Source organism: Panthera pardus, unplaced genomic scaffold, assembly GCF_024362965.1.
Source record: "Panthera pardus isolate Hobbes unplaced genomic scaffold, ASM2436296v1 HiC_scaffold_22, whole genome shotgun sequence".
Lineage (NCBI taxonomy): Eukaryota > Metazoa > Chordata > Mammalia > Carnivora > Felidae > Panthera > Panthera pardus.
This window is the reverse complement of record NW_026526788.1, coordinates 44,611,457-44,636,692: the sequence shown is the minus strand read 5'-3', so window position 1 is coordinate 44,636,692 and position 25,236 is coordinate 44,611,457. Positions and strand designations below refer to the sequence as shown.

General features: G+C 42.4%; 1 protein-coding gene across 1 annotated transcript in view; it reads left to right on the top strand.

The window, feature by feature from the left end:
• GLUD1 (glutamate dehydrogenase 1) overlaps positions 1-24,855 on the top strand; it is a 37,976-nt gene extending 13,121 nt beyond the window's left edge. Inside the window, exons 2-13 of the mRNA XM_019444836.2 lie at positions 3,324-3,404; positions 3,921-3,976; positions 4,779-4,842; positions 9,798-9,892; positions 14,170-14,349; positions 15,081-15,218; positions 15,424-15,561; positions 15,993-16,073; positions 17,395-17,518; positions 18,294-18,385; positions 22,484-22,546; positions 23,434-24,855. Of these exons, the coding sequence (XP_019300381.2) occupies positions 3,324-3,404; positions 3,921-3,976; positions 4,779-4,842; positions 9,798-9,892; positions 14,170-14,349; positions 15,081-15,218; positions 15,424-15,561; positions 15,993-16,073; positions 17,395-17,518; positions 18,294-18,385; positions 22,484-22,546; positions 23,434-23,553 (1,232 nt within the window). The 3' untranslated portion in view covers positions 23,554-24,855. The remainder of the gene's footprint in view (positions 1-3,323; positions 3,405-3,920; positions 3,977-4,778; positions 4,843-9,797; positions 9,893-14,169; positions 14,350-15,080; positions 15,219-15,423; positions 15,562-15,992; positions 16,074-17,394; positions 17,519-18,293; positions 18,386-22,483; positions 22,547-23,433) is intronic.
• The last annotated feature ends 381 nt before the right edge of the window (positions 24,856-25,236 follow it).

Below are 25,236 nucleotides of genomic sequence, written 5' to 3'. Positions count from 1 at the left end.
TTTTAGTGTTTAATTTTTTTTTTAACGTTTATGTATTTTTGAGGCAGAGAAAGACAGAGCATGAACGGGGGAGGGTCAGAGAGAGAGGGAGACACAGAATCCGAAGCAGTCAGCACAGCGCCCGACGCGGGGCTATAACTCACGGCCCGCAAAATCATGACCTGAGCCGAAGTCGGACACTTAACCAACTGAGCCACCCAGGCGCCGCAAAACATATTTTAGTGTTTAAGCCAAATTTTTTTCTTATTTTTGAGAGAGAGAGAGAGGATCTTTAGCAGGCTTCACACTCAGCATAGAGCCCAACTCAGGGCTCAGCCTCACAACCATGAGATCGTGACCTGCACTGAAATCAAGAATCGGACCCTTAACTGACTGAGCCACCCCCCAATTTTGCCTTAAAGAAACAAATGTTGGGGTGCCTGGGTGGCTCAGTCGGTTAAGCGGCCGACTTCGGCTCAGGTCATCTTGCAGTCCGTGGGTTCGGGCCCCGCGTTGGGCTCTGTGCTGACAGCTCACAGCCTGGAGCCTGTTTCAGATTCTGTGTCTCCCTCTCTCTGACCCTCCCCTGCTCATGCTCTGTCTCTCCCTGTCTCAAAAATAAAATAAAAACGTTAAAAAAAAATTTAAAGAAACAAATGTTTAGTCGTAATATTACTTACAAATTTTTTTTTTTTTCTGGAGTACTTTTTAGGACCTGGTGCTTTTGCCTCTTACTGCTTTATAGTCCTTTTGTAATACATGCAGTGTATTGTGAATTGTTCAGAACTTATAGGCCTGTCAGAATTTTTAGAGACTACGGTTTTTCTGTCTTAATACCTTAAGTTTTAAGAGTCAAGAAATATTCATATATTTAATCATCCTGTATTTGCGTGCCTGATACACGCATGCCATTTTCTATTTTAGGGACCAGGAATTGAAGCATTGAACAAAACACAGTCTGTCCTCATGGTGATAACTTCCCACGTGGGGAAGCCAAGACAGTAAACAAATCTATAATATAAAGTCAGTGGTAAAACATTAACGTAGAGGGGGCTAGAGAGTAGGAATGAGAAAGGTGCTGTTTTAAAATTTTTTTTTTTTCAACGTTTATTTATTTTTGGGACAGAGAGAGACAGAGCATGAACGGGGGAGGGACAGAGAGAGAGGGAGACACAGAATCGGAAACAGGCTCCAGGCTCTGAGCCATCAGCCCAGAGCCTGACGCGGGGCTCGAACTCACGGACCGTGAGATCGTGACCTGGCTGAAGTCGGACGCTTAACCGACTGCGCCACCCAGGCGCCCCAGAAAGGTGCTGTTTTAAAGAAGGTGGTCAGGGAAGGCCTCTTGGAATGAAGAAAGTTTTAATAGAGGCCTGAACAAAATAGGGAAGCAAGCTCTAAAGCAACAGGTAGCTGGTCTATCTTTAAAAAGACTGTCCCTTCTTGGGGCACCTGGGTGGCTCATTCGGTTGAGCATCTTCAGCTCGGGTCACAATTTCACGGTTCATGAGTTCAAGCCCCATGTTGGGCTTTGCGCTGACAGTGCACAGCCTGCTTCAGATTCTCTGCCTCCCTCTCTGCCCCTCCCCTGCTCTCTCTCTCTCTCAAAACTAAATAAGCATTAAAAAAATTGTCCTTCCTTATTCTAAAATTTCATTAACAAGTAAATTTGTTCCAAGAGCTCCCTTTTCTAAATATAATCATTTTATTTTTCTAATACGCTAAAGAAATATGTTCAGCTTTAGAATTTGCTCTTTATGATCTATGTACCACAGATAAAATTCTCTTAAGTCGTATCATTGGCGTTTAGCTTTGTGCAGTGGCAGTATCATAGCCAGTGAGGTTTATCCAAGGTGCAGTTATTTATTGCTAATTGGAAAAGATATCATTTTGTTTAGATAGATGTTTGCAGAAATATACAAGAAGCCATCTTTTAAAAATGATGGGGACGGGGGGGCTTGCTTGGGTGGCTCAGTCAGTTAAGCATCTGACTTTGGCTCAGGTCGTGATCTCGTGGTTTATGAGTTCCAGCCCCACATTGGGTTCTCTGCTGTCAGCACAGAGCCTATTTGAAATCGTCTGTCCTCTCCTCTCTCTCTCTCTCTCTCTCTCTCTCTCTCTCTCTGTCCCTCCCCTGCTCACTCATGCTGCTCTCTCTCAAAAATAAACATTTAAAAAAATTAAAATGACTAGGGAAGTTTTCTCCAACCACCAGTTTGAGATATTGTATATTGCTATCTGAAAAACATTTGTTCCCAAAATTCTTTAAGAGATGTCCCCGAGGCCCCCCATTACTGTAACTCAGTGGAAGTTGTACCCAGCGTCATTCAAGAATCCTTCATCACTCACAAACACACATTGTGCCAGGGAGCGCCAGGTAGCATGCAGACATTAACCTCACCCTGGCCTTCTTCCTTTGGGTTGAGAAACAGTGAACTGCAGAGGACAAAGGGTGGCCTAACCCTGAAAAACTTGGGAGGGTGAGTGCCCAGGACCCACAAAACCAAAGTAGTGGACATACTCACTTTCCACGTCCACTCTACCAAACACCTAACACTACCAAGTACAGGCGCATTGAGACAGTTAGTTGTCTGTCGCTTGGCCTTCTGCCATCCTTGCAGAAAGGATAGAGGGAATTGCTCATCTCCAAGAAAAAGAAATGACTTGTCACCTTCTCGTCTCTTGGTTGACAGGCTGACAGTGAATGAAGGGAGGAAGAGACTGGGACATCTGGGTGTACTCGTTTGAAGCCAGAACTTCTATTTAGACATCTAATATTAGATTGAATCAATCTGTTGACTATCCATTTGCTCATATTTGTATGCTATCAGAAAGCAAAATTTTTGAGCTCCTTGCTACCAAATCACCTAAGTCAAAACATAAAAGAAAAATTTTAAAGCCTTCCCGGAGTTAATTGCCTTCCTAAAAGTGTAACATTCATTTGAAGGTGGTTTTTGTCTTGTGGAATCATAGTTACTGGTTTTTCCCACTGGGCTGTCAGTCCCCAGAGGACAGGACTGTGCTCCATTCACCTCTTAATCCCCAGGAGCCCTGCTCCATGGTCTCATCCTGAGCTTGTACCAGAACACAGAAACTGCACTCCAACACCAGTCTTTCGCTCATAACTGTCCAAATACTTAAATTCAGTGCTCATTCTTTGGCTCTTGCTAGGTGACTCCTTAGATTTCCCTTGACTTTGTATCATAAGTTTCTTTAAGTGTTCTTGGAAATAACCAAGGTATTGAAATGCAAAAAGTGTGGACAGTTCAATTTCTAGCACTTTTTTTTTTTTAACCTGCCAGAAGGGTGTTCTAAATGCATCCCCTTCTTTCTCACCCCCTCAGGTATCCGTTACAGCACTGATGTGAGTGTAGATGAAGTGAAAGCCCTGGCTTCTCTGATGACCTACAAGTGTGCTGTGGTTGGTAAGTGATCTCCTTTGTTGCCACCTAATGGCGCTTGGGGAAATATGTTTACATACAGGGTTACTGTTAGGATGTTATTCAAGGTGCACAGTTTAATGCCCACACCATTTTTCAATTAGCCTTAATTAAGAGTTAGTCTTTTTTTTTTTTTTTTTAATGGAGGACATGTTATAGGAATCAATTGGATTTTCTTGAAGTGTAGATCTTTTTTTTAAATCCCTTTCTGTACACTGTAAATAAGACCAAATCATAGTAGAAGGGGAATAAATGTTTTTTTCTTTTAGAATTAGGAAAGCACACTGATTACACATCGTAACTTGCCTAGCCTTATCATTTCTGTTCCTCTAGAGTTTTAGTTAAAGTACAACATTTTAGAAGAGATTGATGTGGGTTTATTTCTTGAATTTTTTTAAACTAAAGCTTAAAGTGTCATATTTATACATTGCATAGTACTTTCTGCATCTTTAACTTTTTTATCCTTTGTCTGGAATAACAACTTGCAGCCTTCTCTTCCAGATGTGCCATTTGGGGGTGCCAAGGCTGGTGTTAAGATTAATCCCAAGAACTATACTGTAAGTAACAAAATGACATTTGTGCACATGATACACTGATGGGGGACTTGTAATTACTGGGCTTCTGTGTGTCCCCCATATCAGTGAGATTAATGGCCCCTATTGCTTTTTAAAGGAATGGAAAAACAAGTAAAGAATTAACACATTGAGTGTTGTGCCATATAAAGGTCACCTGGCTTAACATCAATGATCAATGTCCTTTTTCATTTTCTCACTTGGTTAGAAGGTAGTTAATACCTTCATATTCTTAGGCATTTATATCCATGTTATGTATTCTATAACATAAATATAAATATGTTCTATATAAATATAGTATATATTACTATGAGATTTTTGTGTTGGGTTATCAAGGTCCAATGACAAATGTCTTAATTCAGTAAAAATCTTATTGTTTAAACTATCAGTTCCAAGTTAATTTAAGCCATTACTATACTTTACAGCACCAAAGTAACATCTGTTACAAACATAACATGTATGATTTCATTCTTTTTGAGATTAACCATTTAAATGAAAATATACCATAGGGATTGCTCATAGGGTCCTATATTAATACAAAGAGAACAGGAACTGGGATCTGAGCCCTAATTCTACTGTCTGTTGTTTATATGACCTAATTTGTGATCTGTCATTTTGTCATCTTTAAAATGTAAATGCCTGCTTTATGAGCTTTGAGGATTACACAAGAAGATAGGTGAAAATGTCCTATAAATAGAAAATCCAACTATTACCTATCTCCACCGGTGGTTTTCTGTCAAAAACATTTGTTTCATTGTTGTTTTGTTTTCATGTTTTTCCTTTATAGGATAATGAATTAGAAAAGATCACAAGGAGGTTTACGATGGAGCTGGCAAAGAAGGGCTTTATTGGTACGTATTACCATGCAGGTTTCCACAGAGTAGGAACATCTAAAAAGTAATGTTCTTAAGGTAAACTCCTGCTTTTACCTGTGTGTACATGGGTAGAACTGCCCTTTTACTCTGAAAAGCTGGGTTCTGTGACAAATATGGTGGACGTACATGGGCCTGTTTTTGATACATCTCTAATAGCAAAGTTCAGGTTCTCACTATGCAGTATGGACACCAGACGGATCGCTTCCACCTCGTCTCCTTGTACAATCTCTGTTGTGATGTCCAGAAAGATTCTAGGAACTGAATAATACCTGTATTATAAACATTTTTTTTAATATGTAGAAATCACTTTCACAGTAGTGATCCTGTTCTGAAAGCAGTGGGAAATCTGATGCCTTTGGAATCGGAGGTTCAGCACAGTGGGCACAGGCTGGGAGGTGAGGGGCCTCACACTAATAGCTCACGCTGCCATCACCGGCTGGTTTGGAGGGTTCCTGGGGCTTCTAATGTTTGTTACTAGGCCCTTTCCTCAAACACTAGATCTCTGAGGTGCTGATCTTCACTGGCTTGATATTTCCGTATCATACTGTCATCTATCTCATGTGCTCTTTCATATGAGATGTGAATTCTTTGCTGTGATGTGTAAATATTCATTTAATCTTTAATTTTCAAGCAAATTAAATCTTTATATTTCTTTTGTTGATCTAGAGGGATTCTAATTTGTTTAAATAAAAAAAAAATATTTAATAGAATGTTTGCCCTTGTAACATAAAGAAGACTGACTAAAATAAGAAAGAAAATCTACTCTTTCTCTGTTTTCCAGCCCCTGTGTTTTTACTCCCCAATATTCTCCCAACTGTTGGTTGACAGGTTCCTATGAACTTAAGATATGTTTATTTTGAAATGCCCTCTTTTTAGGGAAAAAAAAAAAGGACGTGAAATAAATAAACTAGCATAGAAATAAATAAAAGTTAACACTAGAACTTTACCAGATTCAATATGTCTTTCATCGTTTAAAAGGCATGCAGGGGTGGGGGGCGCCTGGGTGGCTCAGTTGGTTGGACATCCAACCTGGGCTCAGGTCTTGATCTCGCAGTTGGTGGGTTCGAGCCCCTGTGCTGAGAGCTCAGAGCCTCAAACCTGCTTTGGATTCTGTGTCTCCTTCTCTCTCTGCCCCTCCCCTGCTCTCTCTCTCTCTGTCTCTCAAAAATGAATAAACATTAAAAAAAAAATTTGTAAGTAAACAAACAAAAGGCATGTGGATTCCTGGCATGCCTCCCCCTTAGCACTGCTGTGAGCTCATACTACCACCATAGCAGCAAAGCAAGGCACTGGGTAGCTGGAGTTGACTGCCTCCTTTACGGAAATGCCCACTACTTCTGAGATTTGGGGAACTGCTGTCATGTTCAGCTTGTTGATAGCCTTCATGATTTTTATATCGTATTTCCTCTTAGCTTAAGTCACAAACATATTTAATGGTCTTGAGTGGTTTCAGACTTATTCAGTTGTATTTATTGCCCTTATCTAGAGTATAACCAGCTAATTTTCTCTACATTTATATTGTCAAGTACCTTATAATTCCAAAAGTTAGAAGCAGTTTGACTCCTTGGTTTAAGTACTGAGGCCTCATTGCCTCACACTGCAGCTAACCCGATTGTGGCACGTAGAGGGAGGTGAAGGAGTTCTTTCTCTTCCCCCAGGACAGAACTGGTCCTGAGCAAACTTCTGGAACTGGTGTCATTTCTCCATTCTTCTCCAACTTCTCTTTCCACACAGTTTGAGAGTATGAGTTAAAGCTGGCTTGGAGTCCTGGCCCTGTCACATTGTGTGCATTTAGGATTAGCTTTTGAGTTTCTGCAAAAACGGTCAGCTGGGGTTTTCATAGGGATGTTGCCGTCCTCACCATGGTGAGTGCTCCAGTCCAGGAATACTGACTGTCCACGGACTCGGGCGTCCTTTAAGGTCTTTCAGTAGTAGTTTGTAGTCTTCAATGCACAGATTTATACCACTTCTGACAAGTTCTTTCATAAATTGTGTGTGTGTGTGTGTGTGTGTGTGTGTGTGTGTGTGTGTGTGTATGCATGTGTGTGTTCTAAGGGATATTGGTCTGTAGGATTCTTTTCTTGCAATGTCTATGATATCAGGATAATACTGGCCTCATAGAATGAGTTAAGAGGTGTTCTCTCCTTGTGTCTTTTTTTTTTTTTTAAAGCTTGTGAAGGTTGATGCTAATTCTGCTGTGTGAGTTTAGGTACCACCTTTGCAAATGGTGAAGTTCCCTTGCAATAACCTGATGTCTCCCTCCTTTTATTCCCCTAGTGTATCAGGCACCAGAATTGCCCTTTCAGCTCTTGCTCATGCTCTGTTAAAGCAACTGCACTCTCCAGCCAGTTTTTCACCTTCTTTATACTATTATGGGATTGAGTGATGGCATTTTAGCTTTCCTGAGGGTATTTACATGTTCTACAAGGTATGGACTTTCAGACCTGTTCTCTGTAAGATATTTGAGAATTTTTCTGCAACTCAGGAACTATTTGTGATCTGAATGTCGATTTTTGTGTGGAATAGAAAACTCACAAGCCTAATAATATTTTGTGACTTTGGCGTTGGGTAGAGAGAGCTGTCTCACCTTAGGCTGTCTAGATGAATTGAGGTTTTTGAGAAGCAATGTATCATGGTACATTTCTGATTTACAAACTATATTCCTCATACTTGCTCCTTGCCAATAGCCCTTCTCCAACTGGAATTGTTATTTGAGCCAACAAGGTTACTTGACCCTTGATATTGCTAAAATACTTTTGTAGATAACCACCAGAAGGATTCAGGAGCAATTTGTCATTGATACCTTGGGAGAAAAGCAGTATGATTAAACAAATCTTTACTGACATCCTCGAAGTATGTCACTCTAAAGGAATGGACATCATGAGCAAATGGGGATGGTAGAGCCCTTTTGTCAGAGGATGAGGCTAGAATGTGGAATGAATCCTTCCAAGTAGGAGAGTTATATGGAAGGAGAGTAACTTTGGGGAAGTCAGACTTCATGAGGTTTAGAAGCTGCCTAAAGGAAAGGGTACTCAACTCAGGAGTGTGACAGATTGCCGGGAGGAGGGGCAGGACTGTAAAAGCAAGGCTTGACCACTTCGCAGTTGTCTTATGCCATCTTGTGTCCATCGCATCACAACTTGTGCAGAGAAACACATCACCTAGGATCTGGGCGTCTGAGATGTAGGAAAATACTAAAACGTACCTTGTTCTATTGGTTAAAAAGTAAAAAATGTAGAACTCAGGGACAGCCCTTAGAAAGAACTTTATTTGAGAGACTTAATTGTTTAATCATTTGGGGCGCCTGGGTGGCTCAGTCGGTTAGGCGGCCGACTTCGGCTCAGGTCATGATCTCGCGGTCCGTGAGTTCTAGCCCCGCGTCGGGCTCTGTGCTGACAGCTCAGGGCCTGGAGCCTGCTTCATATTCTGTGTCTCCTTCTCTCTGATCCTCCCCTGTTCATGCTCTGTCTCTCCCTGTCTCAAAAATAAATAAACGTTAAAAAAATTTTTTTAAATAGTTTAATCATTTTTAAAGTTGTTGTTTTCCTTTTTATGAAGGTAATGAGTTTGTATGATACAATTGACACAATATAGAAAGTTATAAACAAGGCCGAAATGGAAACCTAGTGAACAAGTGTGAGCGTGTCCTTCCAAACTTCTGCACGCAGACAGTGTATACACGTGGAAGGATAGATGCTTAGATATTACACAGATCTAACTAGAGAGGGAAAAAGAATTTTATTTAAATAGGAACATACTATATACGTGCTGTATGAAATCTGCTTTTTTTCCACGTGTGTTTCGGTGAATATTTTTTACATAGATACACCGTATTTTATTTATTTATTTATTTATTTTTAATTTTTTTAACGTTTATTTATTTTTGAGACAGAGAGAGACAGCATGAATGGGGGAGGGTCAGAGAGAGAGGGAGACACAGAATCCAAAACAGGCTCCAGGCTCTGAGCTGTCAGCACAGAGCCCAATGCGGGGCTCGAACTCACGGACCGTGAGATCATGACCTGAGCCGAAGTCGGACACTGAACCGACTGAGCCACTCAGGCGCCCCCACCATATTTTATTTAGTTGACTCACTAGATACTTAGGTTGTTTTGATTCTTACTATTTCGAGAGATGTATCTCTGTGTATCCCTACTTTGGCCGATTTGAGTAGGCATCATTTAACGCATTTTTATCTGAGATCTCAGTGTGGCCATCAGTATTAGTGCTGTCACTAGACTTTTTGTTGTTGTTGCTGCTGCCTGTGGACTAACTTCTTATTATCCTCAAACTTTTTAATTTTCTGTGATCTGAGGAATTGAAAGCTAAGGTTTAAAATTGCATACACTGAGTAAGCTTTGAACAACAGGCCAAAGCACAGGTGTGAAGGTATTAATGGGACTTAATTCAGTTGCTTCAACAATGTGTCTTTTTCTTCTTTTCCTACTTGGTGGGGAGGGCTTACCCATCCCTACCCCGCCCCCAGAAGTGATGTGTTTCTGTGCTGTCTCAGACTCATACACTCCCTAACCGTAAGAGTCATCCTTCTGTAGGGCAAGATGGTACTGTTTACTCTAACTGCAGTTCAAGGAACTGACGTCAAGAGGGGTACACTGATTTGCTTATGCTCACATGTTCAGAAGTTCAGTTGAGTGGCTCACATCTGTCACAGCAGAGCTAACCTCCAAACATAGAGCAAGGAAACGCCACCGTAAGAAATTACTATGTAACAGTGTGTGTGTATAATTGTGTAGCGAAACATTTAGCAAATATTTCAATTAGTGGCTAATTTCAACTAATGGCTTCAATTAGTTACACAGATGAAATCTAAAGTTTTCTAACAGTGGTAGCTTTGTTATTATAGAAAATCCCAAGGATCTATGTGTTTGAGAGGAGTTTATCTTAAAAGCTGCCCTTTCCTTGTGCCCCAGGTCCTGGCATCGATGTGCCTGCCCCAGACATGAGCACGGGCGAGCGGGAGATGTCCTGGATTGCTGATACCTATGCCAGCACCATCGGGCACTATGTAAGTACCCACCGAAGGTCCTGAGGGCCTCATTCGCCATCTACGAGAAATAGCAGTTAAGCTCATTGTATGTGGAAGGTGAGAATCCTCTGGGTTTTTCTCCTCTCCTTTAATCATGTCTTGATTGGCATATTATTTTACTTCCCTCTCTCCAGTCATAAACCATAAATGTAGTGAATATGGCCTGAGCTTTCATTTACATGCCTCCCCATCCTGAAAGCTGGGATGGAACCTCGAAAACGGATCACCTGCTAGGCAGAGCAGGACATGCTGCAAGACACTAGAAGGGAAGTAAAGAAGCAGATGAGGTATGGAGATAGTGTAATACAGAGATGGAGTTACATCTCTGAAAGAAGGCTTCCTGGATGAGGTGTCTGGGCTAGACCTTGAAAATGGGTAGAATTTGAACACGGAGGTTGCGGGGATAGGAGGAGAAACAGTAGAGCTCAGACCGTTAGGAGATGAGGCATATTAGAAGGGTGATAGAAGAGCGAGGAAATACATGAACTAGGACAAAAATACTCAAGGCCAGTGAGAGGGGAGCCTCTGGTGCTGACCCTGTCTTGGGGGCTGAGGGAGCTGGTGGTGTTGGGCTGCCCAGGGGCCCTGGGGGCTAGGGAGAAGCAGTGGTGCATGGCAGAGATAGGCTCCGCAGGACTCCAGTGGATGTGTGTCATCAAGGAGCAGGAGACCTGGGAAGACTTGAATCTAGGGGACTGAGCAGAAGTAGTGCCACTAATGCGGAACACAAAAAGAAAAGCCAACTTTCCGTTCTTGGAAAAGGGTTGGAACCTTGAAAAACATTTAAGGGGTAGGAATCGAAAGGGAGTTGAAAAGACGTACATTAAAAATGCATACAAGGAGTACCTCTGCCACGCAAGCAGGGTTTCCAGTACAGTTGGGATAAATGAGAGCAGGCGAAGTTCTCATGCTGCAAAAAGGTGTAAGGGGGCCTGGCCAAGCCTTTGCAGGTGACATCAGAAAAGGCCTCCGTGAAGGAGTAAGCTTCTATTCTGCACTCTGAACATTGAATAGGATCAGCTGGGGAATGGGTGGGGGTGCGAGTGTGGGAGGCAGAAGGAACCACTGAGCAAAGTTCTGGAATGCAGAAGAGGGGAACCTGAGACTGAGAGGAGACTGTGGTAGCCAGAGGGGAAAGTGAGAGAGTAGGGCGCAGGAGAGGCCAGTTAGAGGAAGGTCGGACTAGATCATCACCCCACGAATGACAGCAGAGACTCTGGTTCTTTGTCCTGAAACCAGAAGGAAGCTGGGGACTGCTAACTATAAGCAGGTGTGAGGCATTTTGAGTGCCACTCTGTGTGCAGCAGAGAATTGGGACTGATGGGGGCAGGACACCATACAGGAGCCCAGAAGAGAGGGGGTACTGGTCTGCCCTGGAGCTGGGGAGAAATGGATGGACTAAAGAGGGATTTAGAGGGAAAGCAGTCAGTCACAGAAGAAGGAGAAGTGCTGAGAGTTCCATGTGGTGATGTTAAGGGAGGGGTTTCTGGGAAGAGACCAGTTCAGCAACTAGATCATTCATGGGACGGAGATTGGAGCCAGGCTGCAAGGGGGTGTTGAGAGAGGGAAGTAGGGCATGAAGAGTAGCCTTCCCTGAGAAAAATGGCACTGGACAGCAGAGAGAAGACTTGAAAGGTGGCTGTTGCCCAAAGAGAAAGGTTTTTGTTGTTTTGTTGCCATCTGGCTATGGCCCCAGATTCCTCCATGTGAGAGACGATGGGAGAAAGGTGTGAACAGTAGAGGTAGCAGAATCTTCCAAGGGAACAAAGTCCTCATGAATTTTCCTTTTAAGGGCCTTAGTGGAAAGATGAGCCTTGGAGAAGAGAAATATTCCCTCCTGAGAAGAAGGAAGGGGGCTGCAGCATTCAGGGGAGGAATTCAGACCCCGGGCTGATGTCTGAATTTCTGAGGGAGTGCAGTCTGTGGGTGGGAGCACGGGTGGGCAGCCTGGATTCTCAGGCTCCCTCACACACCAGCTCTGTGACCCATGACAGGTGCGTAGAGCTCTCTGTGCCTCCGTCTCCTCGTGTGTAAGACGACAATGTAATAGCACCCAGTGGGGGTTAAGTGGCTAGTAATATAATGCACTTGAAACAGCACCCACTCCTTAGTAAAACACACAGTATTACATCAGGTGAATTGCATAAATCCCTGAAATGAAACAGGAGCAGTATGAGACTCTTGAAAGAATTTTTATTTCAACTGCCACTCCCTAAAATGATGCTTTTCCATGTCACCTTTTGATGTTAAATGAGTTCTGGATATGGTCTCTCATTCGTTTTAAGCGAGACACTAGACTGAAGAGTGCAGAGTAGTGGGCCATGTATCAATCATTATTTGTGGCTCATTCCCAGTGGTTAACAACAAAAGGAAATTTTGTGAGGCTCTGCCAGCAAACCCCGGTGAAAGACTTCCTTCTTAAAGTGACACCAAAATCAGGGCCTAAAAGTAAGGAAGCTACAGTTTTTCTGATTTCCAGATGTAGACCTGAACATGCTGCAACTTGTGTCTAATCCTGCCCAGAGGCACAGGCCTGGGAGGGAGGGGTGTTGTCGGTGGGCTCCCGGGACAGTCAGGTGTGCTGGGGGGCTGGACAGCTGGGCAGCTGGCGCCGGGCCTGACCTCGACAGGACTGTGGCTCCAGCATTTGCATTTGCACTGTTTAAAAGCATTTGGCACTAGGTTTGCAATTCTGCGTTCACAAGTGTTAATTATTCATGAAGGCAAACTGTGGGAAAACTACTAATTTCTGTAAATCACTTTACTAACTACTTTCTCTTTTTTTAGCTTTTATTCTTTTTGCTGGCAGTTATGCAGCTAATATAATTCTAAGTTGTCCTGGTAAAAATAGTTAAACAATACAGATAAAATCCAGGTCACTTTTTAACTCACCCAGCTAGAACATCTATTGGAGAGTAGGACTATGGTGTGAAGTAAGGCATTTCATCTTACTTTACATGGGTAACAGAGTGCCCCACGAGTTTATTAAGTAGCCATACCATCCATACTTTATCCACGAATTTGAAACGCCTCCTTCATTTTGTGTTGGTTTCCTGTATGTGGTAGGACTGTCTAGTTTCTCCTGCTCCACTGATCAGTCTGTCTCTCCTGCACTGTTCTGGCTGATACAGTTGACGGTATATTTGATATACCTCGGAAAGGACGCTCTCCCAAGCCCTTTCATTTTCCTAATATGGTTGTTTCTGAACAAGAATACATGGTCAGTTCACAGACTACAGAAAGTCGGGTGGTGAAGACAGATCCTCTCCCACCCTGCTTTCCAGAGCACACTGCTGCCACCAGAGGCCCTCCCCTCACGGTGTAGGCAGGAGCGGCTCCGTCTCACCCACATATACCTTTCTGCTTCCCTAACCCCAACGATACCATACTAAGTGCACAAAAAAATGTGACTTCCTACAAATAGAATCTTTGGATTAATGGGTATTTTTATTTGGTAGGTATTCCTGCAAACCCCTTAGTTATTTTGTCTTTTTTTTTAATTTCTTGAATACTTTTGTTAATCCACTCTTTTATTTGAACTTGAATATTATCTTTTAAAGTTCTTTTTTTTTAGGGGCGCCTGGGTGGCTCAGTCGGTTAAGCATCCGACTTCGACTCAGGTCATGATCTCACAGTTGGTGAGTTCAAGCCCCGCATCGGGCTCTGCACTCACAGCTCAGAGCCTGGAGCCTGCTTCAGATTCTGTGTCTCCCTGTCTCTCTGCCCCTCCCCTGCTTGTGCTCATTCTCTCTCTCTCTCTCTCTCTCTCTCAGAAATAAACATTTTTAAAAAATAAAGTTCTTTTTTTTTAAGTGGCATTTTATTGAATTTCTAAATTAGTTGAGCAGAAGAGTATCTTAACCGTATCGAGTGTTCCCATCTAACCGAGAACACCATAATATCTCTTCCTACTTAGGCTCCATTTTGGTGACGAGCTCAAGTTTTATAGTAGATTTTAAGACACATGTGAGATGTGTACTCCAACTTAATAGGGCTTAAATATTTTTGAGGGAATAATATTTTAAGCAGAACTATCTCTAGTTTCGTGATATAATTATTTGTACTTGATGATGTTAAATTCCTAAAAACCTTGTTTATCCCATTGGACAATATAGTCTATTTTATTATATATTTTCTAAGAATAGAAATCTGAAAAAGTAAGTTTTCTCCCTATTGGTGAATGTGTACCATGAGCACACACATAGTCTTAATGAGCATATTAGTTAGAAATGTGACATCTTGACTTTTTCTTGCAGGATATTAATGCCCATGCCTGTGTTACTGGTAAGCCCATCAGTCAGGGTGGAATCCATGGACGGATCTCTGCTACTGGCCGGGGAGTTTTCCATGGAATTGAAAACTTCATCAATGAAGCTTCTTACATGAGTATTTTAGGAATGACACCAGGGTTTGGAGACAAAACGTTTGTTGTTCAGGTAAGAATGTTTGCTTTTTTAAAGAATAACTGATCTACATAAAGGAAGTTTTTCAGTGTTTTTAGATTTACAGTTTTTAAAATGTCATTCTTTTGAATCTTTTAAATTCTAGAGTGAATGTTTTCAGAGTAATACATGCCTTATTTTTTGAACCTTGGTATAATTCGTGTGACTAGTACCAATTTAAGTATCTTGCAGATACATATGAAACTATCACCAACTTCTTTGGGTCAAAGTTTAAATTGAATTTTAAACTTTGAATTAAAAGTTGAATATTTCAACTTTGAGGAAGAATGGGCTTGCTATTTGGATATTTTACGGAGTGGAATCTAAATTAAGTTGAATGCTACTTTTTTATTTTTGTTTTTGAATCCTATTTTGAAATAGAATAGAATTCATATGCCTCCCAGTGAGTGACTTTATGTTGTTACAACCATAGGACACCTGGTCATCAGGGCCTGAGGATTGGGGTGGCATGACTGACCACTGCCAGTTCTTTATAAGCCACAAGGCTGCACCAAACTAAAGTTCTTTGGGACCCATTATCACAAATTAATGGGTTCCACGTTCTGAAACAAATTGCTAAAGAGAAGCCATTTAGTACATTGTTTCTTATGGCAAAGGATTCTGAGAATTCTTCCTAAACTTACAGAAGGGGTACTGGTCAGAATCGACTTTACCATGTGCACTAAGACTTCAGTTTCTATATCACGTGTAATTGTTCTTTACAGGGATTTGGGAATGTGGGCCTGCACTCTATGAGATATTTACATCGTTTCGGTGCTAAATGTATTGGTGTTGGTGAATCTGATGGGAGCATATGGAATCCAGATGGTATTGACCCAAAGGAACTGGAAGACTTCAAATTGGTATGTCAATCTAATATCTCAATAGTCTGACTACCCTGAATATTGTAAAGTTGAAATAAGTCTTATTAAAATCTATTTCCATTGTTTACTTTTTAAAATGTAATCCAAAGAGCTCTTAAGAGATGAGTCTTCATGTCATAGGCTCTAAACATAAACATTTAAACAGTGATGTAGCCATTAATTCTGATTTTTCAATCAATTTCAGCAACATGGATCAATCCTGGGCTTCCCCAAGGCAAAACCCTATGAAGGGAGCATCTTGGAGGCTGACTGTGACATACTGATCCCTGCTGCCAGCGAGAAGCAGCTGACCAAGTCCAATGCACCCAGAGTCAAAGCCAAGGTGAGAGCATGATAGAACCTGAGCTCAGCCTTACCAATGTAGAATGCCCTGAGGGTCATAGAAAAGCTCTTAGTTGGCTTTCCTTTTTTTTACACCTTTATTGGGATATAATTCACATACCATACAGTTCACCCAAGTGTAAAATTTCATAGCTTTTCGTATATTCGCAGTTATGCAGGCATCCATCACCATGAGTTTCCTCTTAAACCAAGCTTCCAAAAAGCGGTTAGGAAAATAGAAAGGTGAAAAATAATTGTATACGCTTTATAGAACAAAATAACTCTTAATAATTGTATTCAAACTGCAGTTCTGCCTCTTCCCGCCCCCACTCCCCTGCCCATCCCCCTGCCCATACACACACACACCTCTTGCACCTGCTGGAGGGATTTGTGGTGATGTTGGTATTTCTGTATGTCCTGACTCTCTTGCAGATCATTGCTGAGGGTGCCAATGGGCCGACAACTCCAGAGGCTGATAAGATCTTCCTGGAGAGGAACATTATGGTGATTCCAGTAAGTCATCTATCTGTGTTTGCCAGGTTTTAAATGTACTTGAAACCCTAACTGTGTTCTGTGAGGAATTGTGGGGAGAAGAAGATCGTCATTCATTTCCCAAGCTATAGTGAATTCTTCATCTGTATTTTGCTTTTAAGTAAATAAAGTAGAAGCATGCTTAGTATAAAAAGCCTATCAATTTTCACTTTGACCTGAACTTTTTCTTCCAACTTCAGGCTCTTTCTTGAGTATGTATTTAGCCTTCTTAAGAATCTAATCATAGGGGTGCCTTGGTGGCTCAGTTAGTTAAGCATCCGCCACTTGATTTCAGCTCGGGTCATGAGCCCATAGTAGTGGGATCAAGCCTTGTGTCAGGCTTGTGCTGACAGTACTGAGCCTGCTTGGGATTCTCTCTCTCTGCCCCTCCCCGCCTCGCTCATGTGCACACTCTCACTCTCAAAATAAACACATAAACTTTAAAAAAAGAATCCAATTATATAAATGTACATTGTGCTAGAAATACAAATTCTAACGTGAACAATGAGGTTTCGTGTAATTTCTAACCTTATGCATTTCAAATGTCCCTTGCTGCTTTACTCAGAAAGCTAGTATGAGGAATATGTGTTTCGGTTTTCACTGGGTAAGCATGGGGTTATTTTCAAGTGGAAGTTAGTGTGGACTTACGATGCATTTAGGACTTTTGCTGAAAACACTTAAGAAATTCAGTTTAGCTGAAACAGACTGCCCTTAGGTAGTAGGAGAAGGAACGCTGATCTGGTGAGGCACCCTGTGGACAATCCAGTGCATCGTTGAGTGGGCAAACAGTTTTGTCTAAAAACTTCTTTGGGAAAGAAGCTCTAACCATAGTTGATCAAATGCTTGTTAGTTAATAAACAAAAAAGTTAATTTTTTTCAAAATGGAAAAAAAACTTCAGTGGATTAGGAAGGACATTAGTTAAATTTAAATGTGAAATTCCTTTTTTTTTTAATATATTTATTTATTTGGGGGAGAGTGCAAGCGGGGGAGAGGCAGAGAGTGGGGGACAGAGGATCCGAAGTGGGCTCTGCACTGACAGGCTGACAGTAGCGAGCCGATGCAGGGCTTGAACTCACAAACCGTGAGATCATGACCTGAGCCGAAGTCGGACACTGAATCGATTGAGTCACCCAGGTGCCCCTGAGTGTGAAATTCCTGATACAATCTAAGATATATTTGGGAAGTTTGAAGCTTAATCTGCTTTGATGTTAAAATGGATCTCTGATGTTCATTGAAAGCTTTCAGTAAAGCCATGATCTTCTCATTTCTTTGGTGTCTTCCCTGTCACATTTTTGTGTGTAGGATCTCTACTTGAACGCTGGAGGAGTGACGGTATCCTACTTTGAGTGGCTGAAGAATCTAAATCACGTCAGCTATGGTCGTTTGACCTTCAAATATGAAAGGGATTCTAACTACCACTTGCTCAGTGAGTTCTGATGACCTTGTTCAAAAACAATCTTTGGGGCCAGCTAAAAGGCTAGAACTAGCTTACACTTGAAAAGGACTGTTCGCTTTTTGTAATCCTAGAGAATTTAATCTCAGAACAGAAAATCATATTCTTCTCTCTCATGAGTCTTAGGACCAAAAATTATATTCAGGTGTTTACCCTGTGATATAATGTTTCTATAACATCATCTATAAGTTAATAAATATAGAGTATCCTTTTAAGCCAGGAACTCCTAGTGAGACTCATCCATTCCAGTCTCTGGTTGCTCCTAGTAAAGGCCTTTCTAGCGTCAAGAATTTTTGGAGTCTTCTGATGCGAGTGTGGTTTTTCCTTGACGAGAGTAGCTCCAGAGTTAATGGTCCAGTCTCATCAAGCTGGAATAAGACCAAGACCTCCAACCGAGCTTTACTCAGCCCTCTCTGAGAATCTGGGTGAAGTGTTCCATCGATTTCCGTTTCTTTTTCCCTCAGCATTTTCTTTTTAACAGAGCCAAGGAAAAACCGTGGTAATGGGTGTTATGGAAACAGAGGAGTGACCTAAATTCACATTTATGTAGGAATTTGGCAAAGTGCTTTATTCCCTTTTAACAGAGTTTTAAATGATTAACCCTTTTATGTCATTAGTGTTGAAGGTTTCTAAACTCTGTATTCGTTTTTGGGTTGTGGATATAGTTTGAGACTACTTTTGGTTGTATTTCAGTTTTGTTTTTTTTCCTACTAGCAATGTCTTAACTTCATCTCTTGGTTTTTTATAGTGTCTGTTCAAGAAAGTTTGGAAAGAAAATTTGGAAAGCATGGTGGAACTATTCCTGTTGTGCCCACAGCAGAGTTCCAAGACAGGATATCGGTGAGTGTGCTGTGACAGGATTACACTTTCCACACCCAGCCAGCTCTTACTTTAGACCCAGGCCAGTTGATTGGGGTTATGGGTGGTCAGCAACATGACAGTGATGATAGGCTCTGTGTGTGCTTTGTACGCTCCTCTCTCACTACATTCCAAATGTGGAGTAAGAAATTTAGTTTAAAATAAATATATTTAATGGTTCTTCCAATCTTGATCCCTGTGCAATACAGATGACTCAACAGGTGGTTCTAACCTAATTGTGCAGAATTACTATGTATCTCTTCAGCTCCAGAGAAATAGAATAGAGAAGTAAACATTAGGGGCGCCTGTCTGGCTCAGTCAGAAGAACATGGGACTCTTGATCTCTGAGCCCCACGTTAGGTGTAGAGATTACTTAAAAATAAATAATTAAATGAACTTCTAAAAAAAAAAAAAAATCTTTAAAATAAAAACAAAGTAAACATTAAAATGATCTATATGAAGAATTGAAATTGCTATGTGGGCATGAATAAGAGTGAAAGAAAGCAGGTGTGTGTGAATTAGCTGTTGACGGGACTGAGTGGTAGTGCTCACACGCCATGAAGGGAACTTCCCCAGTAAATGCCATAGACTTGAAAAGCAGAGTCAGGGGCGCCTGGGTGGCTCAGTCGGAGAAGCGTCTGACTTCGGATCAGGTCATGATCTCACGGTTTGTGAGTTCGAGGCCCATGTCAGGCTCTGTGCTGACAGCCTGGAACCTGCTTTGGATTCTGTGTCTTCCTCCTCCTCCTCCTCCTCCTCCTCCTCCTCCTCCTCCTCCTCCTCCTCCTCCTCCTTCTTCTCTCTCTCTCTCTCTCTCTCTCTCAAAAATAAAAGTAAAACATTAAAAAAAGAGAAAAGTCATAGGAAATAGGCCTAGAAAGGAAAGTGTTCAATCTCATTGTTAAAGAAATACAAATTAAAATAAGGTTTCTTTAATGTATTAAACTAGCAAAAACAATGGATCTTATACTCACCATGTCTGTAGCGAAACAGTTGTACCTTTATTTTGATGACAAGGCAGATTGGTGCAGCTCTTTAGAAATTTAAAGAGCTATTACAGTTTTCCTGCCCGTTGACACTATCCTAACATCCCCCCTGCAAATTTATCCTAAGGAAATAATTCTAAAGGAGAGAAATGGTTCCATGCAAGATGATGTCATTGGAACGGTGTTTGCAGTCAGGTTTTTTAATCAGGTTTAATAGTCTACATATACATGGCAGGGAAATGGCTAAGTTGTAATGTATCTTCTGAAATATTCAGTCATGGAAAGTAATGTAAGATTATATTACAACATGGGGAGCGGGGGAAGTTAAGGTTTTGTTTTGCAGAAGAAAAGATGCTTTTGCCACTCAGGGTATTAACCATTCCCCTAAATGAACCTTCATCTTTCCCAGACCATGTCTCTGTTAGCTGCGGTCCCTTTGTCTGCGGTGCCCTGACCCGCTCCCTGCTTAGGTAGCCTGCCCCTGAGGATCCCGCTGTGGGCCGGAATCGCACACATCCTTCCACCACACGTATCCAGGCAGCCCTTGCTATGGCCACCACCCCTAGATGGGCTTCTTGCTCCTCCCTGTGGTCGCCTGTGTCCCAGCCCAGGCCTGGCATGCAGCTGTCGCTCAGGCCGAAACCTGAGGAGGAGTGCAGAGGAGGACAGCCAGTTAGTTAGGGAGGCAGCCCGATGGCTTGCTGTTTGTGCTCTCTGAAAATAACCTTTGCCAGGACACTGGCCTTTCAGTGCTTCAAATTCCGGACCTTAATCCTGTGTCTCACCTCTTACTGAATGACTTGTCGCAGGAGTTTTGTAGTAAGTTTAAAAAACAGGGTTTTTTCCCCAGCTCCTTCCCTCCAGTTCCCCCTCCACAGCCGTGCTCTGGCCCTTCCAGGCCCCACATTATTGACCGTCTTTTCACTGTCCCCCGTCACCCCGGGATGTCCTCCGTTCTCTGAATTCCACACTCCGTCATTACAGTCACTCCGGCTTGTTTTGCTCAGCATACCCCTTGCTGACACCTGGACCCTCATGAAACCCAACCATGCTCCCTCCACACCTGCAGCCCTGTCACCATAATCCTGACCACGAAACTTAAGTGCGCAACCGGTGCTGTCCGGCAGTCATCCTACTTTTTCCTGGTCTTTCACTTTCTCATTCTTCTGATTGGCTGTATCACACGTTCTCCTCTTCTCTGTCCCCTGCACTCCAGCACCTGACCTGGGATCTGCCCACAGAGAAAACAGCAGTCAGAGAACTTCCCAGCACCCAACTCCGGGCGCCTGCACCCTGTCTCCTGTCACAGAGCGACTCCGTGTGCCTGCATCTAAGCCCATTCTCAGCTCCCCGGGTGCAACTGCTCGAGTGTGCATCCTCCCCCTCCTCCATCATCAGTCACTCCTATCAGTGTGCCGAATGCGGTCTTAAAATGCGTCTCAATCCCAGCTCTCTTCCAAACTTTGTTCTCGCTGTGTTCATTTCCCTTTCCCTCACAGCAGACACCCTAAGAGTTGCGTCCACTGCGTCTCCAGTTCTCCTAGGCTCAAACCTGCCCTGGTGCCTACCACTCCACCACAACTCGTCTTGTGCAAGCACCAGCATCACTAGATCCAGTGACCGCTTTTCTGCCCTCATCGTACTTCTGTCAGCACCTGCTGTCACGAGTGATCATCCCCCCTGAAGCTAGTCTCCTAGCTTCTAGAACCCCACATCCTCACTGATTTTCTTCCTGCCTTTCCCTCACATTGCCTTCTGTGATCCTCACCACCTCGCCACACTCTTAACATGGCAAGGCCCCCGGCCCTGAATCACTGCTCTGTCTGAATTCAGAATCTTTGTGATCTCACCCAGACTTCGGTTTTCGGTCCATGTGTAGGCTGCCTCCCCCGACTAGAATATAAACTCCACGAGAGCAGAGAATTTTCATTATTTGTTTTCTGCTTTGTGCCCTGTGCCTAGAAGAGTGCCTGGCACGTAGTAGCCACTCCATAAATGTTTGATGAGTAAATGAATGTGGGAGAGAAAGGCAGTACTGCACCTATAGAACAAGTTTTTTCTTCCTTAGTAGGACAGATCAAGGTTTGACCCAGCTGTTTGTTAACAGATACAAATGTATATAGAAATACACCTTCTGGCATACATAGAGTGCCAACTACGTGAAGATCAGAGTAGATCTCTGATCACATTTGGGTGGTGATCCACTTTTAAGTTTTCATCTCACATAGCAGGATATATGTTTGATAGCTAGGTAGGACATACTGGAATGGGGCAGTAGTTAACTGTCCTAAAATTGTATTGTAATTTATTTGTTTGTTTATTTATTTAGAGAGAAAGAGTGAGTGCACATGTGCACCTGTGCACAAGCAGAGGAGGAACAGAGAAAGAGAATCCCAAGCAGGCCCCACTCTGTCAGCACAGAGCCCAATGCGGGGCTCAATCTCAGGAACTATGAGATGTGTGACCTGAGCCAAAATCAAAAGTCAGACGCTTGACCAACTGAGCTACCCAGGCTCCCTGTCCTAAAATTTTAGAAAGCATTCCAAAAACCAAATTAGATACTTAGAGGAATCCATTGATACAAATTGACTTACAGAAATAATTGGCATTGGAACGAGATGAGCACTCCTGAGTACACAGCTGGGGTTCTGCCACAGAGCTACTGTTGGAGGGGGCCACACTCCTTTCTGTGCCCTGTGCGGTGTCCCTGTTAGCTGGGGCAGGTGTCCCTGTTAGCTGGGAAGAAGAGATGAACACTTGTTGCTGTGGGCATCTGCGAATCGGATGGGTGACCAGTGCTGGCCTCACTACTTGCCCTCCTGTTTCTTGTGCATACTTTTCTGTGTATGTTCATTTTACCATGATCTTATTTCAGGAGTATCTGTTCACCATCAAATGCAATGAAAACTAAACTGGGGTTAAAGCACAACTATTTAAGTAGCTATCGAGATACTGTATGGAAATTAAATGTATCTTTGCCAAAAGACAAAACAATTCTGTCTGGCGGTATATTGACTTGAGAATCCCTTGTGCTCTTACAATTGAAGCATGTCTTTGTGTGGTTTTGTTAAACTTCTGGTCTTTTCCCTAACAGGGGGCATCCGAGAAAGACATCGTGCACTCTGGCTTAGCTTACACTATGGAGCGTTCTGCCAGGGTACGTGTGCAATGCTGTTTGCCTTTCTGCTGGTGACCTGCAGCACAGCTCAACCGTGTCACCTCAGCTGCCAGATTGTGTGTGCCGTGGTCGAAGACAGCAGTCTGTTTACACGTTCTTCATTCGTGTGTAGCAAAATGCATGCTTGTTCAGTCTTAAATGACGGGCAGTGTTTTCAGGGTGTTCAGTATGTCTGCTGGGCTTTGGGAAAGAAATGGTAATACCAGGTTAGGCGGGAATGGTGTTCGGCAGTTAGCTTTAGCTAGACATCACACAGTCAGCCAAACTGGATTGCAGTTGAGTACACCACTCTCTTATCGCTGCAGGAAACTACCTCACTGGAGAATTTGGTATAAACAAAAGGTTTTTTGACCCCTTGCTCCTTATTTCAAGACCTTAAACGCACTTTGATGCATTTCCCTCATTTCTTCTTCAGTTCAAACTCTGTCCACCCACCCTTAAGTTGAAATAGCATAAGCAGCCATTGATGATGGTGCTCGTTGTTAATTTGTTATAACAATTTGTTGTCAATACAACTGATATACCGTAAATTCACCCTTTTAAAGTATACGGTCCACAGCCTTAAGCATAGTCACAAAGCTCCAGCACATTTTCAGCACCCCATTCTGAGTTTTATAAAATTATCACCAAGTCTAACAAGGAGCTTACTCCAGATAACAGGGCGTCTAAAGGCCGGAGACAGCTCACATCTAAAGAGCAGCTCCTTACTGCTGCCTAGTCAGTGGCGTACTTTGGTTGCAGAGAACAGGTCCTTCCTGACGGGTTCTGTGCCTGAGTCCTGCGCTGCCATGGTGGCCGAGGCTCCTCGCACCGGGCCCGCGTGTGCCCCGCATGCACACTTCACCATGTTTTCTCCTGCCTTTCAGCAAATCATGCGCACGGCTATGAAGTATAACCTGGGGTTAGACCTGAGAACGGCTGCCTATGTCAACGCCATTGAGAAAGTCTTCAAAGTATACAATGAAGCCGGTGTGACCTTCACCTAGATGGAGTGTGGCTGACCTCTTCACTGCCCTCTTCCCTCTTCATCTGCAGGCCCTTCACAAGTTTACATGTAACCACAGGAATCTGTCTCTCTCTCTCTCTCTCTCTCTCTCTTGACTTAATAGATAATGGACATCATTCTCAACAAGTCAGTCCAAATCAGGCCCTTTGAGAAAAAAGAAATTAAGGTTAGGGGATCATGTACAAGCTGATGAATACGAACATAGAAATTACCTAAGCCAGAGAGCGATTTGGGTATTTTGCCTTTAAATGAAAAGTCCCTTCCATCCGGCTATACCGCCTTGCTCCGCGGCTGCTTCCCAGTACAGCCAGAGCTGTGGCTAGGAAAGCACCTGTCATCCAAGAGCAGTCAGTTGCTTATTACTTCAGCTCTGGACAAGTCTGAGACGTGCTGTAACTTTGATACATCTAAGTAGCAGGTGTGTGGCATTTTCAGAAGGTGGCATGGTCCTCAAGTGAGTTACTGGTATTTTTACATCAGCAAAATAACTCAATTTTACAGATTGCAACAAAAATAAAAGCTATTTCTCTTTATGCATTTTATTCTTTTAGAATAAAATAAGTATGTGCTGCTGTAATAAAATTGCCTTTAATCACTTAATAAGCCTAACCTTGACTCAAGCAGTGAATGCCTATAAACATAATAAATGAAAAAGCTAGTATTTTTATAACATAAAACAGTATCATTTATAGCTTATCAGTCATGTATTGTCCAGCAAAAATAAAAGGCCCGATGGAGAATTAAGTTATCTTCATAACTGCAAATGATGGAGGCTATTTTTGTTAAGACTGTCAGAATTCACTAACCACAATTATGACATATAGTCCAAAGAGTGCAGTAACCTCCTTATCATGTTAATTAATCGTTCTCTGTTGAAGATCTACTGTGTTGTCTAATTGAACAATAATTCAAGTAGAGCGTCCCAGAAAAAATACCACTTGGGCTCCCACTTTGGAGTCTTGCTGGCGACTCTGAGCCGTGCCAATGGCCCCGACTCGCCCTGACTTTGTGTCCTCTGTTAGAGGCCTGTATTCTGCACACAGCTTCATTACCAGTGGGCTGAAAACAACCTTGGGTTGAGTGTTTTGTTTGGGGGTTATTTCGCCAAGGCCTTTTGAACAGTAGTGTCCCAATGAAGTACTAGATATTATTTATGTAAGAATGAGCTTTTTTTTTTTTTTAAACGACAATATCCTTTCAGAAATTTCTAACTACTTTGTAACTGCATGACTTAACCTGGTGATAAAAGCAGTTATTAAAAGTCTACCTTTTCCAAAGCTTATGTTTCTCTTCTGTGTTTTTATATTTGATAGTATCTCTTTTAGTAAATAATAAAACTACAGTTGGGTTTCTAAGGACTTTTGCAACAACCACCTATGTACCACTTCTTTCCACTACATTATGAGCTGCCCAGATTTTATTAGTGAATTCTTTTGTGTTTCATTCTGTTAAATAGTATCAATGGCTATTCTTGGAAGAGGTTTTAGTGCTCATAACTGATATACTGAAGTAATTCTTAGTGTCTCTTTTTAATGAAGGACATTTTCATCGATTGGGGTTTTTGTTTTTAATAATTTAGCCACAGAATGTAACAACTTAAGACTGAATACTAACCGTGGTCAGCAGAACTGGATCCTAGACCCGACTCTGCCAGTAACTTAGC